At 43.7% G+C, this 25,976-nt stretch overlaps 1 protein-coding gene across 1 annotated transcript; it reads left to right on the forward strand.

Annotated features, from left to right (window-relative positions):
• On the forward strand, positions 1 to 24,731 carry LOC140681995 (E3 ubiquitin-protein ligase Topors-like). Its single transcript, XM_072922829.1, has 2 exons — positions 1 to 66; positions 23,143 to 24,731. The coding sequence occupies exons 1-2, from the start codon at positions 1 to 3 to the stop codon at positions 24,571 to 24,573; spliced, it is 1,497 nt and encodes a 498-aa protein (XP_072778930.1). The 3' UTR covers positions 24,574 to 24,731.
• The last annotated feature ends 1,245 nt before the right edge of the window (positions 24,732 to 25,976 follow it).

Raw genomic sequence — 25,976 nt, forward strand, 5'->3', positions numbered from 1 at the left:
ATGTGCATCCTCCGTACGGGCCCCCGCACCCAAAGCCTTTTCTTCGGTGAGGACGGGGCTTGTGAAGTAAGTTGTTTCCTGGGCAGACAGCAGTCCTGCCCCGAGTCTTCTCCTGAGTTAGGCACCTGTGGAGAGCAAGGCTTCAGGAGACGCTCTGCAGCAGCTGGATTTCATCCTGAAGGTGTACCTTAGGGATAAAGCCTCTCCTGATGATATTCCTTCCCCAAGAAAAAACATAGATGTTGGGGTTCCCTTGGTATCCATGGCCTGCCGACTGTGATGGTGACGTTCTGTCCCTGTGATTTGATGCATTTCGGTGATGGTAATTTGGAGTAAACACCACCAGCTGAACGAGCATAGAAAAGGATCTCAAACAGGTGGGAATGTGGAAAGGCAGCAGCATCTTCAGGCAAATTGCCAGTGATACAAAAGACTAAATGCTTTCACCTGGGGCAGATACTGGGAGACAAAAATGAGTGATACCAGAAAGCTTCCAAGAAAGTTAAGGTAACAGAAAAGGATACTCTGAACTAAAAGGTTGAAACAAAAGTTTCTTTAAGTTTTCCCACTAACATGATTCATTTTTCTCATACTACACACTTGGAAAGCTCAGAGAAGCCAGTTTAGAAAACACTCAGATGTTTCTCAGGTCATGAAAAGCATTAAGTTTTTTTATTTACCTTTCCTACAGTACAACATCAACAGAGCACCTCTGTGTTGTAGGTTTCCAATTTGCCTTGCAGAAAGCAAGTCCAAGAATATAATTTTGTAAGTGGGAACAACTCCTGCCTTATAGGACACTTTGTAAATGGGGTGTCAAGTTACAGTATTTGCTGTTTCGTTTGAAGGGTGAGTAAATGGGAGTAGAAGTACACAGTGGGGAGAGTTTTTAAGTCAGTGGCAATGGCCCGGGTTTGAGATTAAAAATTTGTAATGGACCACAATCATTATTTCAACTTGTCCTCCAGAACATTGTCCAGTAAAATTCACATTGAACCTCTCACCTGTTGCAGAGTGGGCTGAAACAGGAATGTTTTGGACTCTGTTAGAAATACCTTTCTTGATTGAAAGATTTAAAAATCAAAACCTTCCAGCCAGCACAGGTTAACTTCTACTTTTGCCACTGTGCAGGATTTAGTAGTATGAGAAATGACAGTAGTGTTGTCAGCTCCTATTTTCCAGAGCAAAAAATTGCTGTTTTTTTCCAGCTGCTGTTATTCAGAGACACAGTTTTTATGTCCTCATGTTGGAATGAATAATGCCTTTTTTTTTATCCATCAGCTAGATTCTGGATGAAAGGAAGTTATTAACCTTCAGAAAGCCTGTCCCACATAACTAAAATGTTGTAAAGTGTAAGTTATGAAGTTATGAGTATGTTGGTAACTAATGCCAATGAAAGTCACTGTTCCTGCTCCCTAGCCTTCCTTCAACTCCCCTAGTGCATTTGGATAGTTTTTAAAAAAATTGGAAATTGTTCTTTTGTTGAAAAACAAATTATGATGCCTGGGAAAAGCAATTACCTGAAGCTGTACTCATCATCAGTCCTTCAGAGATAGAAAAAGGACACAGAAATGTAAATATTAGTGGCATTTGTGGAGGGGAAAATTGCTGTAAGAGCTGAAGTACATGTCAGAATATCTAACAGGAGTAAAAATTGCCCTTCAAATTTAAGCGACAGGCTTACTGAGATGGAAGAGGGAACATCTACTTTGGAACAGAATGCTGTTAGTGGACCAAAAAACACAGAAAATGTCAGGACAAAGGTGGAACTAAATGTCTTCAATTTGTTCCTTTGTGAGTGATTTCAAGACAAGATTGTATGCTTCCAGCAGGAGGGGATAGAAAGGGAAAACAATCACCAAGTTCCAGGAAAACGTTCCACATTTGTTAAAATTGTCTTCCCAAGCTAGAAATCAAAAGATCAGCAAGTGCCACTTAACACAACAGTGCAACAATGCAAATGGTTGTATTTTCTATCTTGTTCATTAATAGAGAGGAAAAATTACTCCTTTGAGGTGAAGTGTGTTTTTATTCTGGTGCTGTACACAAAAATTAGGTACTCAACTGTGTGTTTTCCTCAGTTTTCAATTGCAAACTCTCTTTGCCCCTCTTGAGTGGATGGGCAGCAGGATGGGGACTGAAGGAAAAAAGCGCTCTCTACTGTAATAGATCAGGGTTATGATCACCTGAAGAACCTGAATATATGTGTCTATGGGACCTGATGAGATGCTGTGCTGCTTTTGTCTGGGGTAGAGTTAAATTTCTTCACATGCTTGTATGGAGCTGTATTTTGTACTTGTGCTGAACACAGGGTTGATAACACAGAGATGTTTTTGTTATTGCTCAGCAAGGCTTACACAGAACTAAGGCCTTTTCTGCTGTTTCTACTGCCACGCTGGAGGAGGTTTGGGGTGCATGGGAGATTGAGACAGCTGGGACAGGTGACCCCAACTGACCAAAGGGATTTCCAGACAATGTGGCATCATGGTCAGTACATAAAGTAGGGCAAAGAAGGAGGAAAGGTGGGACATTTGGAGTGATGATGTTTGTCTGCCCGGGTCACTGACAGTTGTGATGGGACCCTTCTCTCCTGGAGGTGGCTGAACACCTGCGTGCCTATGGGGAGCAGTGAATGAATTCCTTGTTTTGATTTGTTTGCATGAATAGTCCCTACTAAACTGTATACACCTCAACCTATGACTTTTCTACCTTTTACTCTTCTGATTCTCTCTCCAATTCCAGTGGTAGGGGGGTCAATGAGAGGCTGCTGGGGCTTGGCTGCTGGCTGTAGTTAAACTATGACAGATGTTTTCCTGAGTACCAGGAGAATTAGATTACACAGTTGTCAAGCCAATTTCAATGGTACTTGAAAAGTCCTGGCAGCCAGGTGATGTCCCAGGTGACTAGAAGAGCAGAAATATTGGACCCACCTTTAAAAAAGGTAGGAAAGAGAACTGTGAGAACTACTGACCTCTCAGCCTCCCTGGATGGACATTTCTTATTAAAAGCTACCTAGTAGCTCTCTAAATTGTCTAGAGAAGGATTTGATGGGTGGGCTGTTCAATGGCTAAGGAATTGGTTGAATCAATACCCAGTCATACCCAGAAGTTGGTAGTCAACAGCTCAATCTTCATATGAAGATTGGTAATAGATGGTGTCCCTTAGGGATCTGCCTTGGGACAAGTACTGTTCAATGTCTTCCTCAGTGATGGAAAACCATTGGCAGGTTTGCAGCCAACCTGATTTGAGTGGTTTGTGTGGTGCTGTTGACACCAATGAAGGTCAGGATGCCATCTAGAGTGACTTGGACAAGTTTGAGAAGTGAGCCTGTGGGAATCTCATGAGGTTTAACAGGACCAAGTTCAAGGTGCTGCGCCTGGGTTGGGGCAACCCCCAATATCAACACAAGCTGTGAATGGATGGAGAGCAGCCCTGTGAGCAGGACTGGGAGATGCTGGTGGGTGAGAGGTTGGACATGACCTGGCCATGGGCTCTCACAGCCCAGAAAGCCAAATGTGTCCTGGGCTGCATCCAAAGCAGCGTGGGCAGCAGGGGAGGGAGGGGATTCTGCCCTTCTGCTCTGCTGTGGTGAGAGCCCAGCTGGAACCCTGCATCCAGCTCTGGAGTCCCAGCACAGGAAGGACATGGGCCTGTTGGAGTGAGTAAAGAGCAGGGACACCAAGATGATTAGAGGTATGGAACATCTTTCCTACAAACACTGGGAGAATTGTTGAACATCATGAAATTCCATGGGCCCACTTCTCCATTTCACCCACATCCCTCTGCATGGCATCGTGTCCTTCAGGAGTGTCAACCACACCACTTGCCTTGGTGTCATCTGCAATTTTGTGGAGGGTGCATGCAATGCCCTCATCTATGTCATTAATGAGTTATTAAATAACACTGGTCCCAATACCAGCCCCTGAGGGACATCTCTTGTCACTGATGTCCGTTGGGACTCTGAGCTGTTGACCACTACCCTCTGGATATGACAGTCCAACTAATTCCTTATCTATCTAAAAGTCCACTCATCAAACCCATCTCTCTCCAATGTAAAGAGCAGGATGCTGTAAGGGACTATGTCAAAGGCTTTACGGGAGATAAATGACATTCATAGTCCTTCTCTTGTCCATTGAGGTAGTTACTCTATTCATTCTCTATTTCCAGTCACTGGGGATTTCTCCTGACTGCCATGGCTTTGCAAATATGGTGGACAGTGATTTGACAACTGCGTTAGCCAATTCTCTCAGGACTTTCTGGGATGCATCTCAGTGAATCCCATAGACATATATGTTCTAGTTCCTCAGAAGATCAGGATCCTGATCTCTCAAGAAAGGAAGCACTTTTCTCATCCAGTCCCCACCTTGCTGTCCATCCACTCAAGAGCTGTGGGAAGAGAGACTGACAATGAAAAAAGTTGATGAGTATCTCAGCCTTGTCTCATCTGTTGTTTCTGGTTTTCTAGTCGTGTCATCAGAGTACATTTTCTTTGTCCCTTCTTAATAACCATGGAGCAACCAAAACAGCTATCTGGATAAGCAGTTTTAGATGTATTACATTCCTTTTGGGTTTTTATGTAGGTTTGAAGATAGAGATCAGAAAACGATGGACCAAGGTGGATGTGGTGGAAAGGGTACCAATTGAATGACAGGTAATTTTTCCTGGAATTTCTTTATTAAACCCTTCTCTGAACCTGCTGTTTTGCAGATACAATTGTCTATTTCAGTCAATGGCTTTTTCCAAGAGCAAAAACTTTCTCTGACCAGGCAGTACTGCAAAATCCATGGAAAAATGTGTGTGCCATAATTTTTAGTATCCTAAAATGAAAAGATCTGGCAGATAGAGTTTTGAATTAATACATTACAATTGACAGCTGGCTTACTTATAAGATCTCATACTATAAAGAACTCCACAAGTCCTTAATAACATCATAGGTTAAATTAGACTCTAATTTTCACCTTCCAAGCTCTGTGGCAATGCTAAAACTTGATACTGTTTTTGAGTCTGAGATCATGTAAGTCCTATGTGTAATTTGGGTATGGAACAGGGGACTTGTTTTGCTAGCAAGTTCTGTGTGGCTTGGGATACTCAAGTTTCAAGCTTTTACACTAATGCACTTGTGCACATATTTGAGCCACCCCATTAGCTTGAAGAGACAGTCAGTCATTCTGCTGAGGTCACTGAGGTCACAAACCTGCTCAAGAGCTGCTTCAAAAAAGTTCTTCCTGTTTGCAGCAAGTACTCCTTGCTGAAAGTGGATGCTGAATGTGCAACATCCATCTCCAAGCCTTTTTGTACATTGTGTTTTCTTGGCAGCATATACAAAAGAAAATACTTGACAATTTTTTTGTAAGGTGCAACTATGTGCTGTGATCCTCATATGCCTCTGCTGAAAGATCTTTTTTTCCCTCTGTTTGAAAATGTTTGTTGTTTACCCAGCTTCACATACCTTAATTACCTTATTTCTAGTTGTTACGGGGTCTGTGTAGCCACTTCTGATGCCTTTTCCATGCCTCTGGACTGCTCTCAAAAGTTCTCTGGGTCTTCATGTCCTCAAGCACAAGAAGTTCACCTGAGGAAGGATTTTTGGGCTCTGACTGTTCACTCAAGCCCCTGAGTCTTGCTCTTTGTAGACAATCATTTGTGCTTGACTGCTGCTTGCCAGCCAATTGGCCAGATGTGGAAGGACTCTGCTGATAAGAGCATCTGACCAATAAACAAGGGGCAAAAGAGAAATATCAGATGCCCGAAGGGCTTGTGTTTTGTCACTGAGCCATTACACCAGGAGTGGGATTCAGAAACCCTGATTATGAGTCATGCATCCGTCTTGAGGTGACCTTGGGGACTTAGCAGGATTGCTGTGGAAGAGGTACAGGCTGCTGTATGAGTCACAGCATCAGGCAATAAATTAGCCAATATAATTCACTGGGAACTTTATCTATCTGCATCAATCTGCCTGATGTGCTCTTTCCCTTTGGGAAGCTTCTGCTTAAATATACTTTATTTCTTCTATTGAAAATTGCTCACAAAAGACGCAATAAACTCAGGGGACTCACCCACAAGTACTGTGTGTTATGCACAATGGTGAATAACAGGTTGCTTGCTTGGTCCCAGAGAACTTAGCAAACACTTCTTGAAGGGGGTCTCTAATTGAGTTGCTTGTCTGTGGAAAAAGAGGAAGGGAAAATAGGTTGTCTTGACCTACCTCTGCAGAAGCTAATAATTTTTCATATGCTGGAACACTTTTAAAGCAGTTTTAAGCATAATCATGAGCATGTATTAGGGTACTTGCAATGACTAATTCTTTCTGTGAAGCTTGCAGACATCCTCCCTGTCTGTTCAGGAAAATTTAGTATAAAACTAAGGGAACTTATTAAAAGGCTATGCACGTTCCGTGCAGGCTCTGGAAGATTGGAACTTCCCAAGCCAATTAATCTTGAAACAAATTTAAATGGGGATGGATATAATCGAAATCTATAGCCCATTTAAACAATGCAAATATATATTTTTTAAAAAATCATCCTATGCTGTGGATATGAAAGAAGAAATGAAATCTTTGTCATAGCAGTCCTGATTGCCTGACCCATGATTAATTCATACCACATCTGCACCTTTGCTAAGACGTACCAGCTAATCCAGGAAAATATTTCCAGGCATATGAATGACAAGAAAATAATCAGAAGCAGTCATCATGGATTCACAAAGGGAGAAGTCATGCTTGATCAGGCTGATAGCTCACAGTGAAACGGCTGGCCTGCTGGATGAGGGGAGTGTGGGTACTGTGTACTTGGACTTTGACACTGTCTCCCACAAGACCTTCCTAGACAAGCAGTTGTTGTATGGCTGAGGTAAGCAGAGGGTGAGCTGGGCTGAAAGCTGCTCGAATGGGCAGACCCAAATGCTGATGGCTGGTAGTACAACATCTAGCTGGATGCTGGTGACTAGCAGTGTATCCCAGGGATCGATACTGGGTCCTTCAACAGTCTTCATCAATGATCTGGGTGATTAGGCAGAATGCGCAATTGAAATACCTACCCCTGCAGACCCCGGGGTTACTAGACTAGCCCAGATCTGAGAGGGCTTTGCGGGAAATATTTCAGGGGCATTGGTAAAAGACTCCAAAAGAGGCTCTAACCCCTGATGTGGTCCAAGACATTTATTCCAGGGGAGGAAGAGGGAAAGAGAACAAACAAGGAAGAGCAGAGCCTTATCTAGACTCCTGCTCAGGAAAAAATACTTGGCTCTCAGCCAATTAGGTCAAGAAAGGAAGGAAGGGTTAAATTAACATGGTCAATGCTACAGGGGTCTCTGGGGAGGGAAAAACAATTTCCCAGAGCAATACAACACACAATCAGGAATTTTTCAGAGAATATAAAACTAGGAGGAGCAGCTGATACCAGAGAGACATGTTACCATCACAGGGACATCAACAGCCTTGAGAAATGGGCTGAGAGGAGCCTAATGAAATTCAGCAAGGGGAAATGCCAAATCCTGCACCTGGGATAAAAAAATATATATATGCTAGGGTCGCCCCAACAGTTCATTCGGCTTAAAGGTGGAAAGTGAAGCAGGAATTGCAGTAGGCTGCTCTGTGCTGGGTCCACGCTGGGTCTTCGCCAAGTCCTTGCCAACTCTTTGCCAAGTTCTTGCCAGGCCTCATTGGGAACAGCCAATATAACGGTGCAGCGGCTGCACCTGCACTGTTGCCTTCTCTAAGCCGAAACTGCAGTGGGGGAAGAGAGTTCCTTCTCATGGCAATCGGCAGGCAAATGAGTGAGGGTCTTCAGACGGCCTCTTACAAACACTAGGATGTGTTGCCCAGAGAGGTGGTACAGTCTCTATCCTTGGAAATACTCAAAAGTCATCTGGACATGGTCCTGGACAACCTGCTGTAGATGACCCTGCTTGATTAGGGGTTTCTTCCAACATGCACCATTCTGTGATTCTTTTATGACAGAGAAAATGATGGAAGAGTGTGAACGTGTGTGCATGTACAGACCGAGCACTCTCTCATCACTGTGTGCAGGGGCACTGGGGAGAGATAGGAGAAGTATGTTTTAGAGGAGATGGGGATGAAAGAATCTCTCTTTGAAGGAGTGAAATCTGCATGGTACACCAGGAATTCTCTAGGGAAAAGTATGCAATGGAGCACTAAGTGTTCGCATAAGTCACAGGGCAGCTGTGTTCTTGAATAACATGAAATCCGCTTTCTTTTCAGGAGGCAGCCTGTCTAAAACCTGTCAAATGGTGATGGCTTCCCTGAACCATCTGCTCCAGAAGATCATCAGCCATCATATGGCTGCAGGCACCATGAGCAGCTTGCTGAAGTCCATGGTAATCCCTCACTCTCAGGCATTTCCCTGGCAGTCCCTCTTCTTGCTGCCTTTGGGAAATACCAGTTACTTCACCCTCTACCACCCAGCAGTATTTGAGAGGAGGTTTCTCAACCAATGCTCTCCAACAGCTGTGGGGCCACAGACACTCCTTGAGGGATGTCTCATCTCACCTCAGCTAGCTGCTGCTGGTGGCCACTGTGAAGGACTTTCAGGGCCTCTCTAAAGACCAGGGGAGAGAGGTGAGTTATGAGATAGGTGTCTGCCAGCTCTGCTGTCCCAGTGATCGATATCTAGCAATAAGCACTGCTGGGGATCAGATCAAAGCATGTATACACTGTGAAATTTCCTTTTCTTATTTGGCTTTTGGGGGCACCAGAGACCAAGATCAGGGAGTGACAGAAGTCTGTCCATGCTTCCTTCCAACACGGTGAACATGCTGCTGGAAGACTGCCTTCAGAGGAAACAGTGTTTGAGTTTGTACCCAAAGGTACCTTCCATGAGGAGTTATGGGGAAGAATATGCAGAAATGGTTTTGAGGAGTATCTTGCTGTTTTCCTCCATGGATAGTACAATGATTGGGTAGGAAGTGGTGGAAGGGGTAAGGTCTCTGTGATGAAGTGGGGAAAAATTAGATGTTTTACTGTCCAAAGAAAAATGCATGTGCATCACCATGGCCCTTAAATGTCACCACAGTCTAAAAATTAAGAACTGAGTGGTACAGACATCACTCATAAGAGTGCCTAAATGTGTACTTGATTAACCTTATTGCCCTACGGACTAATTATGGAGCTTATGGGCACAGCTTCACAGATGGTAATATTTGCTTTCTACGCACTTGTTCTCTTTCCTCATAAGCTGCACCCAAAAGTATCCATTGTCTAACTAAGCCACCACAGATGGTGAGATGACAACAAGCATCAGTCAGTTGTGGTACTTTACTGTGTCACGGAGCAGAATTTAAAGGAAGGGTTGTGTGTTCATGATGGTGGGAGCACAGCTCTGTGAATGTTTTCTGTATAGACCAGATCCTGGTGTTTACTACATGAGGAGGTGTGCAACCACAACAGTGTGAAGGGCAGTGATGGGGGAGGACTTTGCCAGCAATACACACATTTCAATGCAGTATGGTGTTCTTGTGTTTCAGAGACATTTGATGCAGGGGTGTAATAAAGTTTTTATTGCTGTGTACTTGGAATGCTTGCAACATTTAGAGTTGGTAAAAATCTTGCATGCTAATATCAGAGGATATCAAATGGCTCCTGATTGCAAGCATGGGTGTAAATACACTGCTTTTCACTCCCTTTCTGTAGAACAGGCCTTTGCCTCTGAAGAAACGGGGAAGGATGCTGTAAAAAGTGCTACAGATGTTGCACAGGAGGAGCAGAGCACTTGAAGGTGCCTAGCCATCCTGCAGGAGTGAGGGGCTGGTGCAAACCAAGCCTTGAGAACAGGCTCTGAAGGGCCAGACCTGTTCGTCTACCCACCCTCATTTCCCCTGCACTCCACCTGGAGCAGAGACAATGCAGGGCAACTTGGGGCAGCTCCACTTGAGCAGGGATGTTCCCTACCACATCCCAGAGACCAGTAGGTTTAGAGGGTATCAGAGAATATTTACCCGATGTGTTTACTATTGCTGGCCCTTCACAGGCATGCCCTGGTTGAGGCCCCATCTCTACATCCAGTATCAGGCATCAGGTGCTCTCTGTCCTCTGAAAAGGGATCTCCAGCTAACAAAGAAGACCACATGTCAGGTTCCTTTTGCAACCTCTGCAGGTTGCGGTGAAATAACTGTCCAAAGCATGTGCAAAACTGTTTAAATCACTTCCACCAAAGAATACATTTTTCGTTTGCATGGTGGTAGGAAAGACATGGTAATAGAAATTTTGTAACTTTTTGCTCCTTCTGGCAAAGTGCAAGTGGTTCCTCAGACTCTGGTGGCATTTTGTGTCTCTTTAACTGGCCTATTTGCAGAAGCCCTGTTACAGCAGGACATCTGTCAGAGGTCTGGCCCCAGAGCCTGCAGGGAAGGACACTGCTTCCCTGACTGCCACACCACAAGCATATGGGCACAACTCATACAGTGTCACCCTGACACAGGATAAAGACCCTTGCCTAAGCACATCCTTGGGGCTTACAGTTGATTCCATATGCCCTCCTCCCATGACTAACTTTCCTTTTCCATCCAGGAAGCAATGTCCAGCTGAAGGAATAGAATATGGGCATCAGAGGCTCCTTGTCTAGACCAACTGTTTATCCCAGGCACAGTCACCTGATTTGGACACCTCCTCAACCCATGGAAGCCCACTATGGAAAGTGAGTACAAGCCAATCTGGAACCCTCCTCTGCTGATGTCATGGTCTCTGAAAAGGAGCAGCCAGACATTGGTGTGTTTTGAATCATACCTTGTGCTTTGACAGGAAGCTGACATGCGGCAGGATAATAAATTAATTCGCTTCATGCCTGTCATGTGGCAGGATGAGAAATTAATTAACTTCATGCTGCTGCAAGCATTTCCAGTCCCAGCTGACAACAGACTAATCAAGAACCTCCCTGTAGTGTCTATTTTAGATAACCATTTACTTTGATACAATTTAACAAGGACTTTTCTAAAGGTTTATTTTACTGGCAACTTGTTAGATTAATGTATGGAAAATAGCAGGAACTTGAATAGACATTTTGAATTCCCAGCCACCAAAAGTCAATACAACTTTGCTAAAGAGCACATTAATTTTACCAAGGCAAAACATGTACTTCCTTCTTATATTTTGTGTAATGTCATTTGTTTCCAGATGTCACCTTAACCTAAGTCCAGAAGTTTTGAAAACTGAAGATGACCTTATAAGTGCTGTTTTTAGGAGCCAGTTAATGCTCCTGTATGAGATTTACCCATCAGAGTAATTTGTGGTGCTTGCAGACTGAGCACCAAGGGTGCTAAGTACACAACATTATCAGTGGTGTCTGTTTCAGCATCTCAGTGAAGACTGAGGAGCCAAGCCTCCTGGTAGCCCAACAATCCCTGCATCCATGACTATGGAAAATGCTGATACATGTACAACTCCAAGGCTTTCACAGGATCTCCCACAAAGCCTAACAGAATAAGAAAAGGGCCCTACATCCCTTAAATGGCAGGAATATCCTTCCTTTCTACCTTAACTTTCAAATGTTAAGCTTGACCCTACCTAACTGCACCAATACAGTTTGTTTTTAGGAACTTACAGAAGTGCCAGATGTAGCCTGGACCAAAGTAGGGACATGGGTTGAAAGTAAACCCAGAAGCAGCTTGGTTTTCTCTGCACAATCTGTCCTAATGGGAAAACGTGTAGGAGGATTTTACCTTCCCTTTCTGTCTCTGCTCTGCCTCATGTTCAAGAATTACAATTGTGAGGGTGAAATTTTTGACTCCAGATTAAGAGTGAGTGGATGACAGCAAAGATGGCAGGTTGGACCTTACATAGCATATGATTGCACATCCTGGAAAGAAAACTGGGGTTCTGGGTGGGGAAAGAGGAACATGAGCTGAAAGGCCTTGCCAAGGGAATAAGGTGGTGCCAGAGCAGCAACTAAATACTCTGTGTGGTTTTCAGCAAGATACAATTCTCCATATGGCTGAGATCAGATTTTTCACTGTCACTAGAATTAATTGGGAAGGTCTCTTTGAAATGAATATTTGCACATCTAATATATTTCCTTTTCCCCTGGGGATATTAACCAGTTCCCTGTTTTCAAACACCATCAGAAACTTACGTTAAGGCCTCAGAGATTCATTTTGCTTCCAAGTTGGTTGAAATTGGCTGTAGATTTGGATACATAATTTCACTGGACAAATTGCTTAAACTGGGACTGCCTCCCTACAAGTCACCTGCTCAGAGCCACCTGCTTAGAGGCATGCAGATCATGGTTTGTTGATGAAGAAGAGTGTTTCCATGATTGTCTTTCTAAAATGCTATCACAAACTTAAATCCCTATATTCTTTTCTAGGATAGCACATAGGAAGTGAAAACAAAAAACATTAGTGGGGTATTCAGTTTGCATTTCTTAGCACCTAATTTTTTGCAATTCTAGCTTCACTCTCCCTCACTCCCAGAAATTCTATGTGACCAGAATTTGGAACATTTCCCCTGTTTCATGGCAACAGAACTATGCTGTAGAGGCTCCACAAAGCCACACACATTATGATTTTTATCCCTTGTTGCCGGCTGTGTGTAAACACTTCCTTCCCAGTTCTGTCTGAGCCTTTTTGGATGCAAGCAGCTACAGCAAATACAAAGTGTGACTTCATTTGCTGTAGCTATCTGCCCTGTGCCTCCTAATCCTTCAGGCTGTTGCTACTTTTCCCTGTGGCTGAATGCTAGGAGGCTGGTAACCCAGTTCCTGAGACTGAAGACACCATGGTACACAGGGTAGCTGCAGCGCCCAGCAGCTCTGCTGAAGCTGAGTGCTGACAGCCAGAAAGCAGTAAGGACTGAATGCAATTGCCTCTGAAATGTGCACTGTGCACTCCCCCCAGCAGCCGTAACCGTGTGCCAAAACGTGCTCTTGACTCACTCCTCACAGGTGAATGCTGGCTCAGTGCTATCAGGTTGTATTTCTTCCTGCTACAAGCCTCCAAGGACTCTATTAAGCAGGGGGCCTCTAGGGAATTTTTTTCTCCTGAAGAGTAGCTTTATATAGGCAGCCTGTGTCACATTGATGAAATTTTTACTTCTTTTCTGGTCCTTTGGGCATTTCATGGTGCCTTCCTGAGGTCACTGGCACTGCTCTGCTGACTCCTACCTGGCATGCTCTTCCCTTGGCTGAGCTCAGCCTGCCCAAAAAACAACTATTGACCAGGGTGCTCATGTCAACTGCTGGGTGCAACTAGATGAGCTGCAGTTGTCATTCTTTTTCAAGCTTTCACATGGTCTTTTTTTTTGTACACTTTTTTTTACTATTAAATATCCGTTTCCAATAATATTGTGTGGTTTCTAAAAATACTGTGTGTAAGACCCCCTAGGTTGTAAACTCACATGTCCTTTGTGCTTTGGTGTATTAACAGATGGGGTACTTGGGCATGTTGCAGTACATGAGAGTCTGTTTGGCTTCTGAAGCTGACTTGATATCTGCTGATAATTTTCAAAAGCAGAAATTCTTTACGGTAACATGAAACCACAGCAAGGTCTTGTAGATGAGCTACATCTGAATACCAAGTGACCAAAACCCACCATGCTACGTATTTCCTTGCAGAGGCTTCCTCAGCCCCAGCAGTAACACTGAACAGCACATTTTACCTGATTATGCAGTTTTAATTTTCAGACTCTCACCAAATGTGTGTCATTGATTCCTACTCTCTTGCCCTGAGTCCCAGGTGTTGCCCTTGGTTCCCTCTATACTCCTAGCTCCCTTCAGGGGCATGGCTATCCTCAGTGATGACACAGTCTCCTGTTAAATACACTGGGAACAGCCCAAGAGGCATGGAGTCCTTGGGCTTAAACTGTAGAGTATGATCCTGTGTCTCTAGTAGGGGCATTGGTTTTCCTTTTGTGAATTCCTGTCCTAAATCCCACCCTATTCTGCCAAGGGAAGCCACCAGCTGCCATGTTATCCCATGGCCTTTTTCAAGGTTGCTGTTTCCAGTAAATAAAGTTTCTAGTAGTGTTTTAGCATTCATTCAGACCCTGTGTCCCTGTCAGGGTCTTTTCCACATTTCCTATTCAGGTGATACCTGCAAAACATATAATCAGTCAGAGGGACAAAGACTGGATAAAACATTCCTCGGCAACATGTATTAGGAAAGATTCATCCTCTGTGATCAAAGGCCCTGTCCTTATCCTGTTAAATTTAATTGAAATTTTACTAATAACCTCAGAAGAATATTACTCTCCCTGATTAGTGGACCAGACCATTTCAGAAGAAATTAAATCCTTTTGCCTTTGAGTGGAGGAAACAAGGCATGTATTATGCTTCCTCTTTGGATGATGTCTGTTCTCACAACTGGAAACCATCTGAGACAGGAGCTGGTGTCATTCCGGTCAGAGGAGTGTGCTGTAGCAATTTCTCTTATCATCATATATTTAGCCCCGAGTTTGGAAAATGGCTCCTTCTAGATGGGAGCTGAGCTAAGTTTATGTCCATAGCTGCAGCTGTGCATTTCTAGTCCCTGTTGGTGCTGCAGAACCCAGTGCTGAACTTCCACTACTTTTTATTCGTTCCTAGGAGATTTGGTGGAGAGGTGTTGAGATAATTTCTCTATCATGCCCTAAATTTTTATTTCAGGAGTGTGTCTCAAATATACTTAGCAAAAAGGAATTAAATTCATCAGTATTATTGTGCTAGCAGAGGAAATGTTTTGCTGGTGGTAGTTATTTCCCCCATCATGTTAGCACTGAATTTGTTCTGGTATTCCTGAAATGCCTTTAAACACTTCATTTCTTCTTTAGAGTGAGCCAAAATGCTTCCTTGCGTAAAAGCTGGCCCTGGGAAGACAGCACTAAGCCTCTTAGGAGAGCAAAGTTGTGCCTGTGTTTAGACTTATTCCAACACCCTCTGTGGCACTTGAGCTGATTCCACGTTTTATGCCTATTACTTTCTCATTTCCTTTGGCTATGATCCCTCTTTCTTTCTGCTGAAATGTTTGGAAGGCAGGCAATTCCATGGCTGCCTGCAGATGAAACCAGATCAGCTTTCAGAATTGAGTTCTGTAACAGCTGCCCAGTGTCACTTCAGAGCCAATTTTGGGACAATGTCATCAGCTTTGTCAATCCATACGTCCCAGGGAGATTTTTAGTGGATGAAAGCTTAAGTGTGCATTAACTGGATCAAATTCTTAAATGTACATCTGAGACATTAAGTGTCAAATGGAACACCCAACTCTCACTAGCCACACAAAACTGTAATTCATTGATATCAGAGTTCCATGAATTCCACGTATCCTGTCAAAAGCATGTGACAAAAAAACCAGCATGAATAGTATCAGGGTTTTAATTCCACAAAGCAAGTGTAAAAAGATCCAGTGGAAGCTTGCTAACATAGATCTTTCTGATATATATTTTTTAATATTTATCTTTCTAAGCTTGCAACTATAGCTTTCTAATAATAAAGATGTCCCACTCACCTTAGATGTGGGACACTGTGTTCTGGAAGATGTCCTTTTGTTACCTGAACAGCAGAGCCTCCTCCAGAGCATGCTCTAGGTTGCTCTTTGCAACCTGAACAAGATCTTTGCATCTGAACAAGATGACAAGACTCCAGGGCCGGTAGGTCAGCTGGGCACAAGCTGCATCAGATCCCAGGTGGCCTCTGGCAGGAGGTTCAGCACAGCCCATCCTGTCAGCAAGTGCTGGGCAGCTGATGGGCTCTCAAACACTGCACGCAGCTCAGACAGCTCCTAATTTACATAGGTTTCCATAGACAGCTCCAAAACTGAAGTGCTCTGTGTGCTTCAGGTGAGTTGTCTGCAGAGACCCTACTACTGAAAAGTAATCCTCAGGACTTAGTTTGGACATATTTCTCTTTGTCTAAACACAAAAGCATGATCAGTTCACCTTGAGTCATTTGCCTTGTTTGTACTAGTTACTCACTAGCCCAATAATGGCTTAACTTCATCCATTACCTTAATAGTTCTTTAACTAACTCAATTTAGATAAGAAACCAACCTTTTTGCACCTGGTGCAAAATTTGCTGCATGGTAGAGAATTTTGGCTGCGCAGAAGCTCGAAATGTGACAATAACTCTAGGTCACTTCTCAGTAGGCTTCTGCACATCCACAACTTGTCAGCTGCCTTCAGGGTAGCCAGAGGAATGAAAAAAAATTAGTAAAAACTTATAAATCAGTGTAAGGAGCTCTTTTGCTCTTTCAATTGGTATATATTGATTTGCATTTTTCATTGATCAGACCTGCCTGTATGAGATTAACACCTTACAATTATCTTATATTTGAAAAGTGAGTTTGACCAACTTCTTTACAATGCTGGATAACTTTTAAAAGGACTTATAAACCCAGCATCCTGGGTCCTTTTGAACAATGGGTTTCACTATGGAAGGTTACATAGTACTTTTTCCAGGAATAACCTGGGATTTTTTCAAGTTGGATAAATTCCAGCTCTAGTAATTACACATTGCCTTCTCCAGTTCCCCCAAAGATCCAATTAATTCAGGTATTCTTAGCATAAAACTCTTACACACTGCTACTGTACATGACTATCTGCTGTATTTCGCCCCAATAACAAATACATCTCTGTCGTGAGTGAGCTGATTCCCTCACACCACTCTGATGTAGTGTGCCTGAATGATTCCAGTTCTCACAGTCCTCCAAGAAAAAGCACACTGGTAACACACTTTTGTAATGGTCTTCCTAGACCTGCTAGTCTTGATCATCCTTCTTTGTCCTGCTGGTTAAATTCACTCTTGGATTTTGAACTACCATAGGTGGGGAGGGTCTCAGAGCAGGGGATGTGCCAGGTGCACTGGCAAGCTGTACTTACATAGCACATGTTGTTTTGAATACCTGAGAGGGCACCCCCACTGAGGTAATTAGTTACTTCCCAATTGCCTAGCAGGCCGTGACACCTGTGCTGGCTGGTGTTTATCTGTAGTGAAAGAAAAGTTTAAAATCTCAGACAGCAAGTGGAGATAGAAAGCTCATAGCTGCAGTGGTGCCTGTCCTGCTTTTTCTTTTGAATGTGTTTTTACATCTGTTTTTTTTTTGACCAGGTTTCAGTCTGATCCTTGCAGCAAGACCATGTTGCTTGAGGCCCACTGGTCCCTAGCTCTAATGATCTGGTGTGACTCCTGTGGATTTTAAAATTAACTGCAGTGCTCATGTTTGACCCTTGCTGCCAGACTGCAGCCAGCTGTCACATCAGTCTCAAAGCTTCTAAATAGAGGGCTTTCCAGGCCTTCAGAAAACTTGTCCCTGTCATAATCACTGTGGTAGTGAGGATGTTTCAACACCAGGGTTGAAAGCAATAGCCTCTTGCTTCTTTAGTTCTGCTCAAAAGCAATGCAAGACCCAAAGGTAACCCCTGGCTACACCATCTTCTTGGAGGGACCTCTGCACTACTGGAGCAGCAGATAAAAGCCACAGGGCTACAATGAGAGAGGGTCTCACAGAAAGAAAGCTGAATATGAAAAGGATCAGAAAGGGGCAGTTTCTCTACCATGTGCTTTGCTCTTTGACCTTCAGTGATCATTTTGGACATGCTGTAGGATTTCCATTTGTGTCAACTCCCAGCATATGCATCCAGGTCTGCAAGATACAATGGGGACAAATATTTCATGGAGTTGCTGTGAGATGAGATGAGATAATCCACGCTTCTGTCTCATCTGCATCTGTGGGTGCATTTACCTTTCAGCCTGCAAGGGGCTCAGTTCAGCTTGCATTTCTTGAGGAGTAGAATTTCAGCTGGCAGCTTCTAGGTCAGGCTCCTGTTGGTGGATGCAGTAGCTCTGGGAAGGAGGTTGTTCAGTGATGGGTGTCCTACATCAGTCTGTCTCTCGTGTCCATCAAGGTTTCACTCAGTACCGATTCACAGCTTCCTTCCTGCACAGCTGTCAGGGGTAGCTGTCATCATACCAGACCACTCTTCCAGTTGTTACCTTGCCATCTGTTGACCATGACATGAAGCACTGGGTGAAGGCTGCAGCAGGGAGGTGGTATGTGCCTGCCTTTATTGCATGTGATACCAGAGTCAGCCAGCTCACATTTCATCTGAGCTCAGTCTGGAGATGAGCACATTCAGTACACGTCCTTCCTGGGGAAAGGCTGTCATCCCTGAAAGTTTACTTCCTCCAAGCCCACTGGTTTCCAAGATGTGGCATGGAGTGTAGAGAGCAAGTTAAAGCATTAGGAAAACAGGTTTCATTTCACATGGGTAATTAGACAAATTGACATTCTACAGAGTGGGATGGGCAAGAGACTGGGAAGGGTAAGAATGAAAAAAAACCCATGATTTTTATTGATGTCTCAACATGTGATACACATGAGGTGGAAAATTACAATAAGGACTGTACACGTGTTGGAAGCCCTGTCCCGGGGAGCCTTTGCCTGGCAACTGATCAGGCCAGAGAAAACTTCCACGATCGGGCTGCGAGTGACCCCCACTTGCTGGTGGGGCAGATGCCCGGATGCCTGGGGAAAATTGCCTGGGAAATCGGGCTGTGGGAGGTGCCTTAACGCATCAAAGCAATTAACCGCGGCATGACCAATGCCGTCTTGCTTTGGGTTTCTTGGAGGGATCGGGGGCTCGCCCAGAATGTCAGCTTGGTCCTCCTGCCCCCTCGCCTCCAGCTCCCTGCGCTCCTGCCTCCCTGTGCGTGCCTTTCTCCTTCTCTAATCCTCCTCACTGGTGGGATGGGTGAGGAGAAGCAAAGACCTCGGCTCTGTGCAAGCCCTGCCCAGCAGTAGCAAAAATATTCCTGTGTTCATCACAAATCCAAAACCCAGCCCTATACTGCCACTGTGAAGAAAGTGGACACTACCCAAGCCAAAACCAGTACACAGACCATCTTCTTCTCCTTGTTACTATATGCCTGCATAAATGAAGGCCAAGTTTTGCACATAACCTGAAGCCTTTTTTGAGGGGTGCCTCACATGATCTGAAGTGCTCTCTGACTCTGGCATCTCTGTATGGCTATGTCTCTGCTTCAAGGTGGGCTGCAAAACTATGCCCTGCTAGCCTCCTCCCCACACAGCCCCCTACCAGCACAGGCTGCACCCAGTGTCTTTCTGTGCCAAGGAGAAGGGCCATAAGGAGCTGATGCTGCATTACCCAGGGTCTGGCATCAGTCACAAAAGGTGGCTGGTGTTCAAAGGAGTATCTGAGGGATTAGTTTTGGATTATGGGATGCTCAGCCAGAGCTTGATTTACTCTTTGTAAAGAGTACCAGATAGGGAATGTGCCAGATAGGGAATCCATGTTGGGAGCAGACACTGGAACCAGTGTTTCTGTCTAGGCCTAGGGTGTGGGCATATTTTCAGGAGGACCTCTGGACTCTGTGCAATAGCCACAGAGACCAGTGGAGATGCAGCTACCCTTCTTCTCTTCCTCAGCTTTCCCACTCTGTTGTCTCAGTTTTCTTCATCACCCCGTCCCCTTCTCCTTCCTTCTTAATTTCTGCATGACACTGATCCATATGGCTTTAACAGAATATCATTAACCTGCAGCACTACAGAATGCTGGTGCTTTCCAACACTTTCTATTTTTACAGTCTCTGAAGTACAGGCACCTCAGACCAAGCTGTATACTGATCTTGGCTGCTGTATCCCTACACAGGTCTTGTTCTGCTGGTAATTCAGGGATGGCTTGGACTCCAGGTTGTGTCTCTTCAGACTCTGGGCCCATTAAAAATTTTTAAAATATCATATCAAAAAGTGTAGAAGTAAACATGCGTTTTCAATTTTCAGATATGGATATGCAAATGAGGATGCCTTTGAAACTTGAAGAAGAGAACGGGTTCGCTCTGTTTCTATATTTCAAATTCTCTTCTTGCCCCACCCTCATTTTTTTTTTTTCTCCTGCTTTCACAAATGCTGCAAGAAATTAGTAGCTTGCCTTTAAAACACAACAAATATGATGTGGCACAGCACGAGTATGCTTGTGTTCTCCTTCCAGCACAGTGTAACTTCAACTTTTTCACATGGCTTTTTAAGCTAGTGTATGATAATAGTCTATATCCTATGAAAACTAAGGACTCTCCATTTTTGCCTCCCTCAGTCTAGGTTGTATTTTCCTTATTTAGTGGCTGGATAAGCAAATATTCACTGCATTTATTTCATATGGTTTGTTTCTGCTCAATGATTATGTTATCTCTTTATGTGGTACTATGCCGTGTAAATTTGGTTAGAGAGGGTATAGATTTTTACATTTCAGGCTGATTACAAACCTTCTCAGCATTTAGCAGCCTGTTTTGCTGGCAGCCAGTTTAATCACATGTCCACGGTACAGGAAAGTACATGTGATTGTATTTGTAAACTGCCTTTTTGTGAATATCAAGACAAGTTATTTTGCCTCAGAATTAAAAAAAAAAATCTTAAACCTGTGAAATCTGGACAGACACCTTACTTTCCAATATCCAGGAATGCTAAAATTGAATAAATTAAATAAAAATCAAACTTTTAACCTTCTCAAATCACCAAGTTTCATCTTAAAAAGCTTCTCAAATATCTAAAGCTCAAAGCATGTAGATTGTACATTTGCGACTGAAAACCTTTGGTGGTTTTGCAGGAGCTTTTAACTTTTAAACTCTGAAACAGAGGAACATAAGGCATAGTACCAGATTTTGACATTTTCTATATTCTCCAGTGAAAGTTGCTGATGTAACTTAAATGCGCAGTTCATGCCTTGCAGCATCAGCCTGAGAACTTGCCACAGTTTTAGAGCATGCTGGCTTCCAAAACCAGGCTGTTCCATATTGGGTGTCTAGATGTCTAAAGTATATTTAATTACAAATAAAAGAAAAAGAAAGTTAATTAAATGGGCAAGTGGCTGCTTACCTGGGAATACTCTGTGCTTGCAGAGAGCTGCAGTTTGAGTAGGACCTCATAATTTGTTGCAATTTATTTCTTTCATGACCTGACCATTTATAGGCAAGTACAAAAAGGGCTTTTTTTTTTTTTCTTTCTCCAGCAGCAACATAATGATGTGGCATACAATAAAAGCAGCATTTCCACTACATACAAGGAGCAGAGGAGGGAGCCCCAGAAGGCTTTCTGTGCGCAGAGCTCAGCTGCCATGGAGGCAAGATAGGATATGAATAACCTGTGTTATTCTTTCCCTTATGGTCTCTACTCAACCTGGTTCATCCTCTTTATAAGAAGATGCTGTTACAGTGTATGTCACTTCAGTCCCTGTTCACAAATGCTGGCTGTTTTTTTCTGAGACTCAAGGACAGATAATTTGGGGTAACTGGCTAAGGCTTCTAGTAAAACCACTGTCCCCTTAGTATTTCTGTACAAATTTCCAGGTAAACTTTTCAGTGCAGGATTCTGCAATTATTTTACACCTGTTCCTGCAGTCCTGGGTTGGAATGCTTTTTCTGATTGCATTCCACCAGAAAAAGGATGGGTTGTCTTCATAGTGTTCACACCTGCCATGCATCTCTTTTTTCAAGGTTCCCTATTTCTACAGTCAGTGTTGTGTGCTCTGAATATATTGTCATGAAGGACCAGAAGCTTCCCAGGATCACAAAGCATCACCTTTGTAAGTTCTGAAATGCCTACCAAAGGGTGCTACAGGGATTCTTTTAAGTACTGTCCTGCTAGCATGCTTCTCTGAGGAGGATGGAGTCACTTCTTGTATTATTGCTCTTCTTTTGAGGCATTAGGTTTAGTCACGGTGTGGACAGGCTGGAAGCTTAGACTTTGTGACTTAAGAGGACAATATGCATGAAATCCTTGGAAGGATAAAAGTCCTGTATATGTGTCCTGTTAGTGAATGTGGAAGGTTTTCAATGCTGTCCTTGCCTATCAGTGAAAGCATGTGATATAATTTCTTCCCTTTATTAGGATTGTTGGTTTTGCTTTTTCCTGCACACCTTCCTGGTTTTGCACGTGGCTTCTGTTCCCAATGCAGCTTGCATCTAGTTTATACAACCTCTGCTTACAGTTCAAAACTGCCTTCAGTCTTGAGCAGAGCAAGCAAAAGCAAAGCTCATCCTGGCCACAGAGAGATATTGCCACATGGACCGTCTTTGAAATAACAATCTTGGTTTCTCACTTTGCCTAACAGCTTCTGTTTCAGGCCCTTTTGACCCAGTTTCCACATAGCTTGAGAACTCTTGCTCGCTTTACTTTGTGTCTGCAATATGGTTCACTCTGTTCAGAGATTTCCACTTGACCTTTCCAGTTTAACTTGCTTCTTTGCCATCAGCCAACCAAAGGGCAAGCATTGGATATGCTTAAGGTGTCAGGGTGCTAATGTGGGCACCATTTAGCCAGTGGATGTGCAGCCCTGCGGGAGCCTGAGGAAGGATGGGAGGATGTACAGCTTGCTGGTAGAAGGCAGTGCATTTCAGAGCTTGAAGGCTTTGCATGGAAGAGCCTGTGCCAGGGAATATTAAATATTATTCCATGTTCAGAAATAAAAGTCTGCAGATCATACTGAATTTCGTTCTATCTTCCTTTCCAAATGCTACCCAGAGAACTCCTCAAGAGGAGCATGCGATTTTGCAAATATTCAGTCCCTCTGGTAAGTGACTGCATGGTGTACAAACTTGGTCTTTTTTATTGTGGTGCTGGTTTAGACTGTATATTTAGACTCTTTCCATGTCCAGGAGACTGAGTCTATGTTTTTGCTTAGACAATAATAACTAATTTTCTTTTAAAACATTTTTTTTCCCTTAGAAAATGATTATTTTATAAGGTAAAATAGCTCACTAGATTGTGAGAACTGGGTGGCTTAAAGAAATGGTAGTGGAAGCTAAACCTTTGCTTTCTGAGTTTCTGACTCAATTCCCATCCACGTATCAGTGAGCAATGCTGCCATCTGATAATTGCCTGCAGCTCACGTTAAGATGAGATGGTTCCTTAAGACCAGTCCTTGAGACTACAGGGAACTAAAGGAAAGAAAATGAAAGAGAAAGACCTTCAAATCTCTTCTGCAAGTTGGGACCCTGTGGGCACCCTTTGTCTAAGGGCCAAGAACAGAGACAGGAGATGCACACAGAGCATCTGCTTGGAAAAACTCCTTGTCTCAGTGCGTAAACTCAGCCTATCCTTCACAGGTCAGGATGTGACTCATGCTTCAAGGTGCTTTGCTGCAGGGATGACCTCACTAGCCAAATGGTAATCCTAAAATTTGGGAGGCACTAGGTGCTTTCTGTTAGCTGAGAGATTGCGGAAAATAGCAATTTTTCGCCAAAAGCCGGCACCAGTAAGCTGCCGACAGATGCGCCTCCCAACTCCAAATGCCCCATCTGCCTCGATAGATTTGACAACGTTGCATATCTCAACCACTGCTTGCATAGGTTCTGCTTCTGCTGCATCCAAGAATGGCCGAAAAACAAAGCAGAATGCCCGCTCTGCAAGCAGCCCTTTTTTTCCATTTTCCATACGATTCGTGCTGAAGATGACTTCAAGGAGTACATACTCAGCCCTTTAGAAACAAGCTCTTTTGCCAGCCCCGATGGCCGGAGGTTTCGTTATCGCACTACCTTAACGAGGGAACGCCGCATGCGTGGTTCCCCTTCCCAAAGGATGCTGTCCCCTCTGGATAATGGGATGTTGTTTGAAGGGCTGTCAAGCGAGCCAACGTGGCACAGATACAGAGAGGTTCAGCAGATGATCCGGAGGCTGGCCTCAAGGAGAAAAGCTAGCGCGGAGGGCAGATCTCTGCGGCAGATTCAGGAGGAGGACATGATCAGCTTCCGCAGGGCTCTGTACCGCACCGGCGTGCGCATCCGCAGCATTCAGGACGGCGGCCGGTACCGAGAGATCTCGGCAGAGTTCTTCCGCCACAACCCCGCTTGCCTTCACCGCTTGGTTCCTTGGCTGAAGCGAGAACTTACAGTCCTGTTTGGTGCCCACGGGTCTCTGATCAATATTGTGCAGCACATAATCATGAGTAACGTAACCAGGTACGATCTGGAAAGTCAGGCCTTTGCTGATGATTTAAAGCCATTTTTGCTGAATCGGACAGAACACTTCCTGCACGAATTCATCAGTTTTGCTCGTTGTCCTTTTAACTTAGAAGCCTACGATCAACACGCCAATTATGACTGTCCTGCACCATCGTATGAGGAAGGAAGCCACTCAGACTCATCCATTATTACAATATCCCCAGATGTGGCGTACCCGCAAGGACCTGATAATAGTTTGTCTGTACCTGGTCTTGGTCAGGCCCCGTGGGATGATGAAACTCCGGGGCCTTCCTATTCCATTTCAGAAGAGGTTCGTGCCACCGTAGCTTCTCCTCTGGAGTCATCAGAAAGTTCAGATGAGGACTCTGCTTCAGGGAGCCAAAGAACCAAGGTGCAGACTGAGTTACAGGCTAATGCTGACTCAAACGACAGTGGCTCTTCCTCAGACAATTGTGTCATTGTTGGGTATGTTAAGCCATTAGCTGAGAGGACACCAGAGGTGGTTGAGCTGTCCTCTGACTCTGAGGAGTCCATCAAGGAAGAGAAAAGGGAAGATGTCAAGAAACAGCAACCAGTCCAGTGTCACAGCTGGAGTGACAGTGAACCAAGCAGGAGCTTCTCACCACATTCCCCAACATATAGGGAGGATGTAGGAGATTGCAGTTGGCATAAACAGTGCCATTAAAAGACCATGTGAGCTTCTCTTTAGAGCTTAACTTTATAGTTTGCCTGTTGTCAGAATATTGCCAATTTCGTACTTTGATTTCAAGTTACTAAAAAGCTGCATATGCCTGCCTGGAGATAATAAGATTGGAATGACTGGGCTGGGCAACACAGGAAAAATTTTCAGAAATGCCTGAATTCCAGGAAACAGAAACTCCTCTGTGAAAATGTCTTTTCAATCAATTGCAATTACACCTGTCCACTGATAACCTCAAGGCTGAGATATTAGATTAATGCTATCAAGTGTGCTGGACTTCACAGACAGACTGATTTAATGAGTTGTCTCAAAAGGTGTTATAACGGATGTGAGTTAATCTCCTTACTGCATGACTGGATCTCATTGTTCGAAATCAAGTTCCCTAGTCTGGCAGACAGTGCAACCTGGAGCATCAGCTCAGCAAGCAAGGCTAAGCAATTGGAAAGCATCTTTTCTCCAGGCAGAGGTAGAAAATGCTGCTTAAATATTTTATTAATATTTTAATTAATGAGGGCAATAGGGGATACTGCCCAGTGTTCAGGACAAGCACAATCAAAGTTTTTACAGCTCTGATCTTCTCTGGAGAGGGGAAAACCCTACCTCACGTAAAGTTTGCCTATTTCCTCAGTCCCGTGTCCTCACACATTTTATTTAGATACATACTTCACATGCCAGCTTTCCTTTATGAATGGTCACTGGGAAATGCAGTTCACTCCCAGATAAGAATTCCTGACATTTCCTTCTTATGTTAGCTTTGTCCTGACACAGGAAAAGCCAACATGGGACTTCTTGTGTGCACTGGAGGATTTGGGAGTGGAGTGATCCTGAGTCAGTGTTGAGAAAGAGAGGTCTGAGATGAAACTTAAAAGTTAACAATATGCTTTTCTGTTCAACTTACAGTCCTCCTGTAGCATCAGAAGACTCTGATGTAAGGGGAAAAAAAAAAAAAAAAACCCAGGATGTTAATTTTTGTACTGTCAGTTGAAACTCTGCCCAGGATTGATAATATAAACTTTTGTAGATAGTTGAAGTGTGTTGGATTATGTTGGGCTTGGTTAGTGATAAAAATTACCTTCTTGATCTTTTGTTACCTTGTTCTCACTGTAAGTAATTGGGAACTTTTTCACTGAAGCTCACCTGACAATTTTCAAGCATTCAGACAGCTTTGTTTCAAGTTGCTATTTTCAATGTCAGTAGGAGGATATAAAGTATGTGACTGATGCATAACTCTTACGCACCAGAAACAAGTCAAGAAGGCCAGCTGTAGAGATAACTTCCTGGTTATTCTTCATATTCCACATGGTTTTCTGAAAATCAAAAGGCTTTATTCATGAATAGTAAAAATGTCTCACTCCATGCACAGGTTAATTCCATGTTGTTCTCTTCAT

The sequence above is a fragment of the Taeniopygia guttata genome, chromosome Z (genome assembly GCF_048771995.1).
Source record: "Taeniopygia guttata chromosome Z, bTaeGut7.mat, whole genome shotgun sequence".
Lineage (NCBI taxonomy): Eukaryota > Metazoa > Chordata > Aves > Passeriformes > Estrildidae > Taeniopygia > Taeniopygia guttata.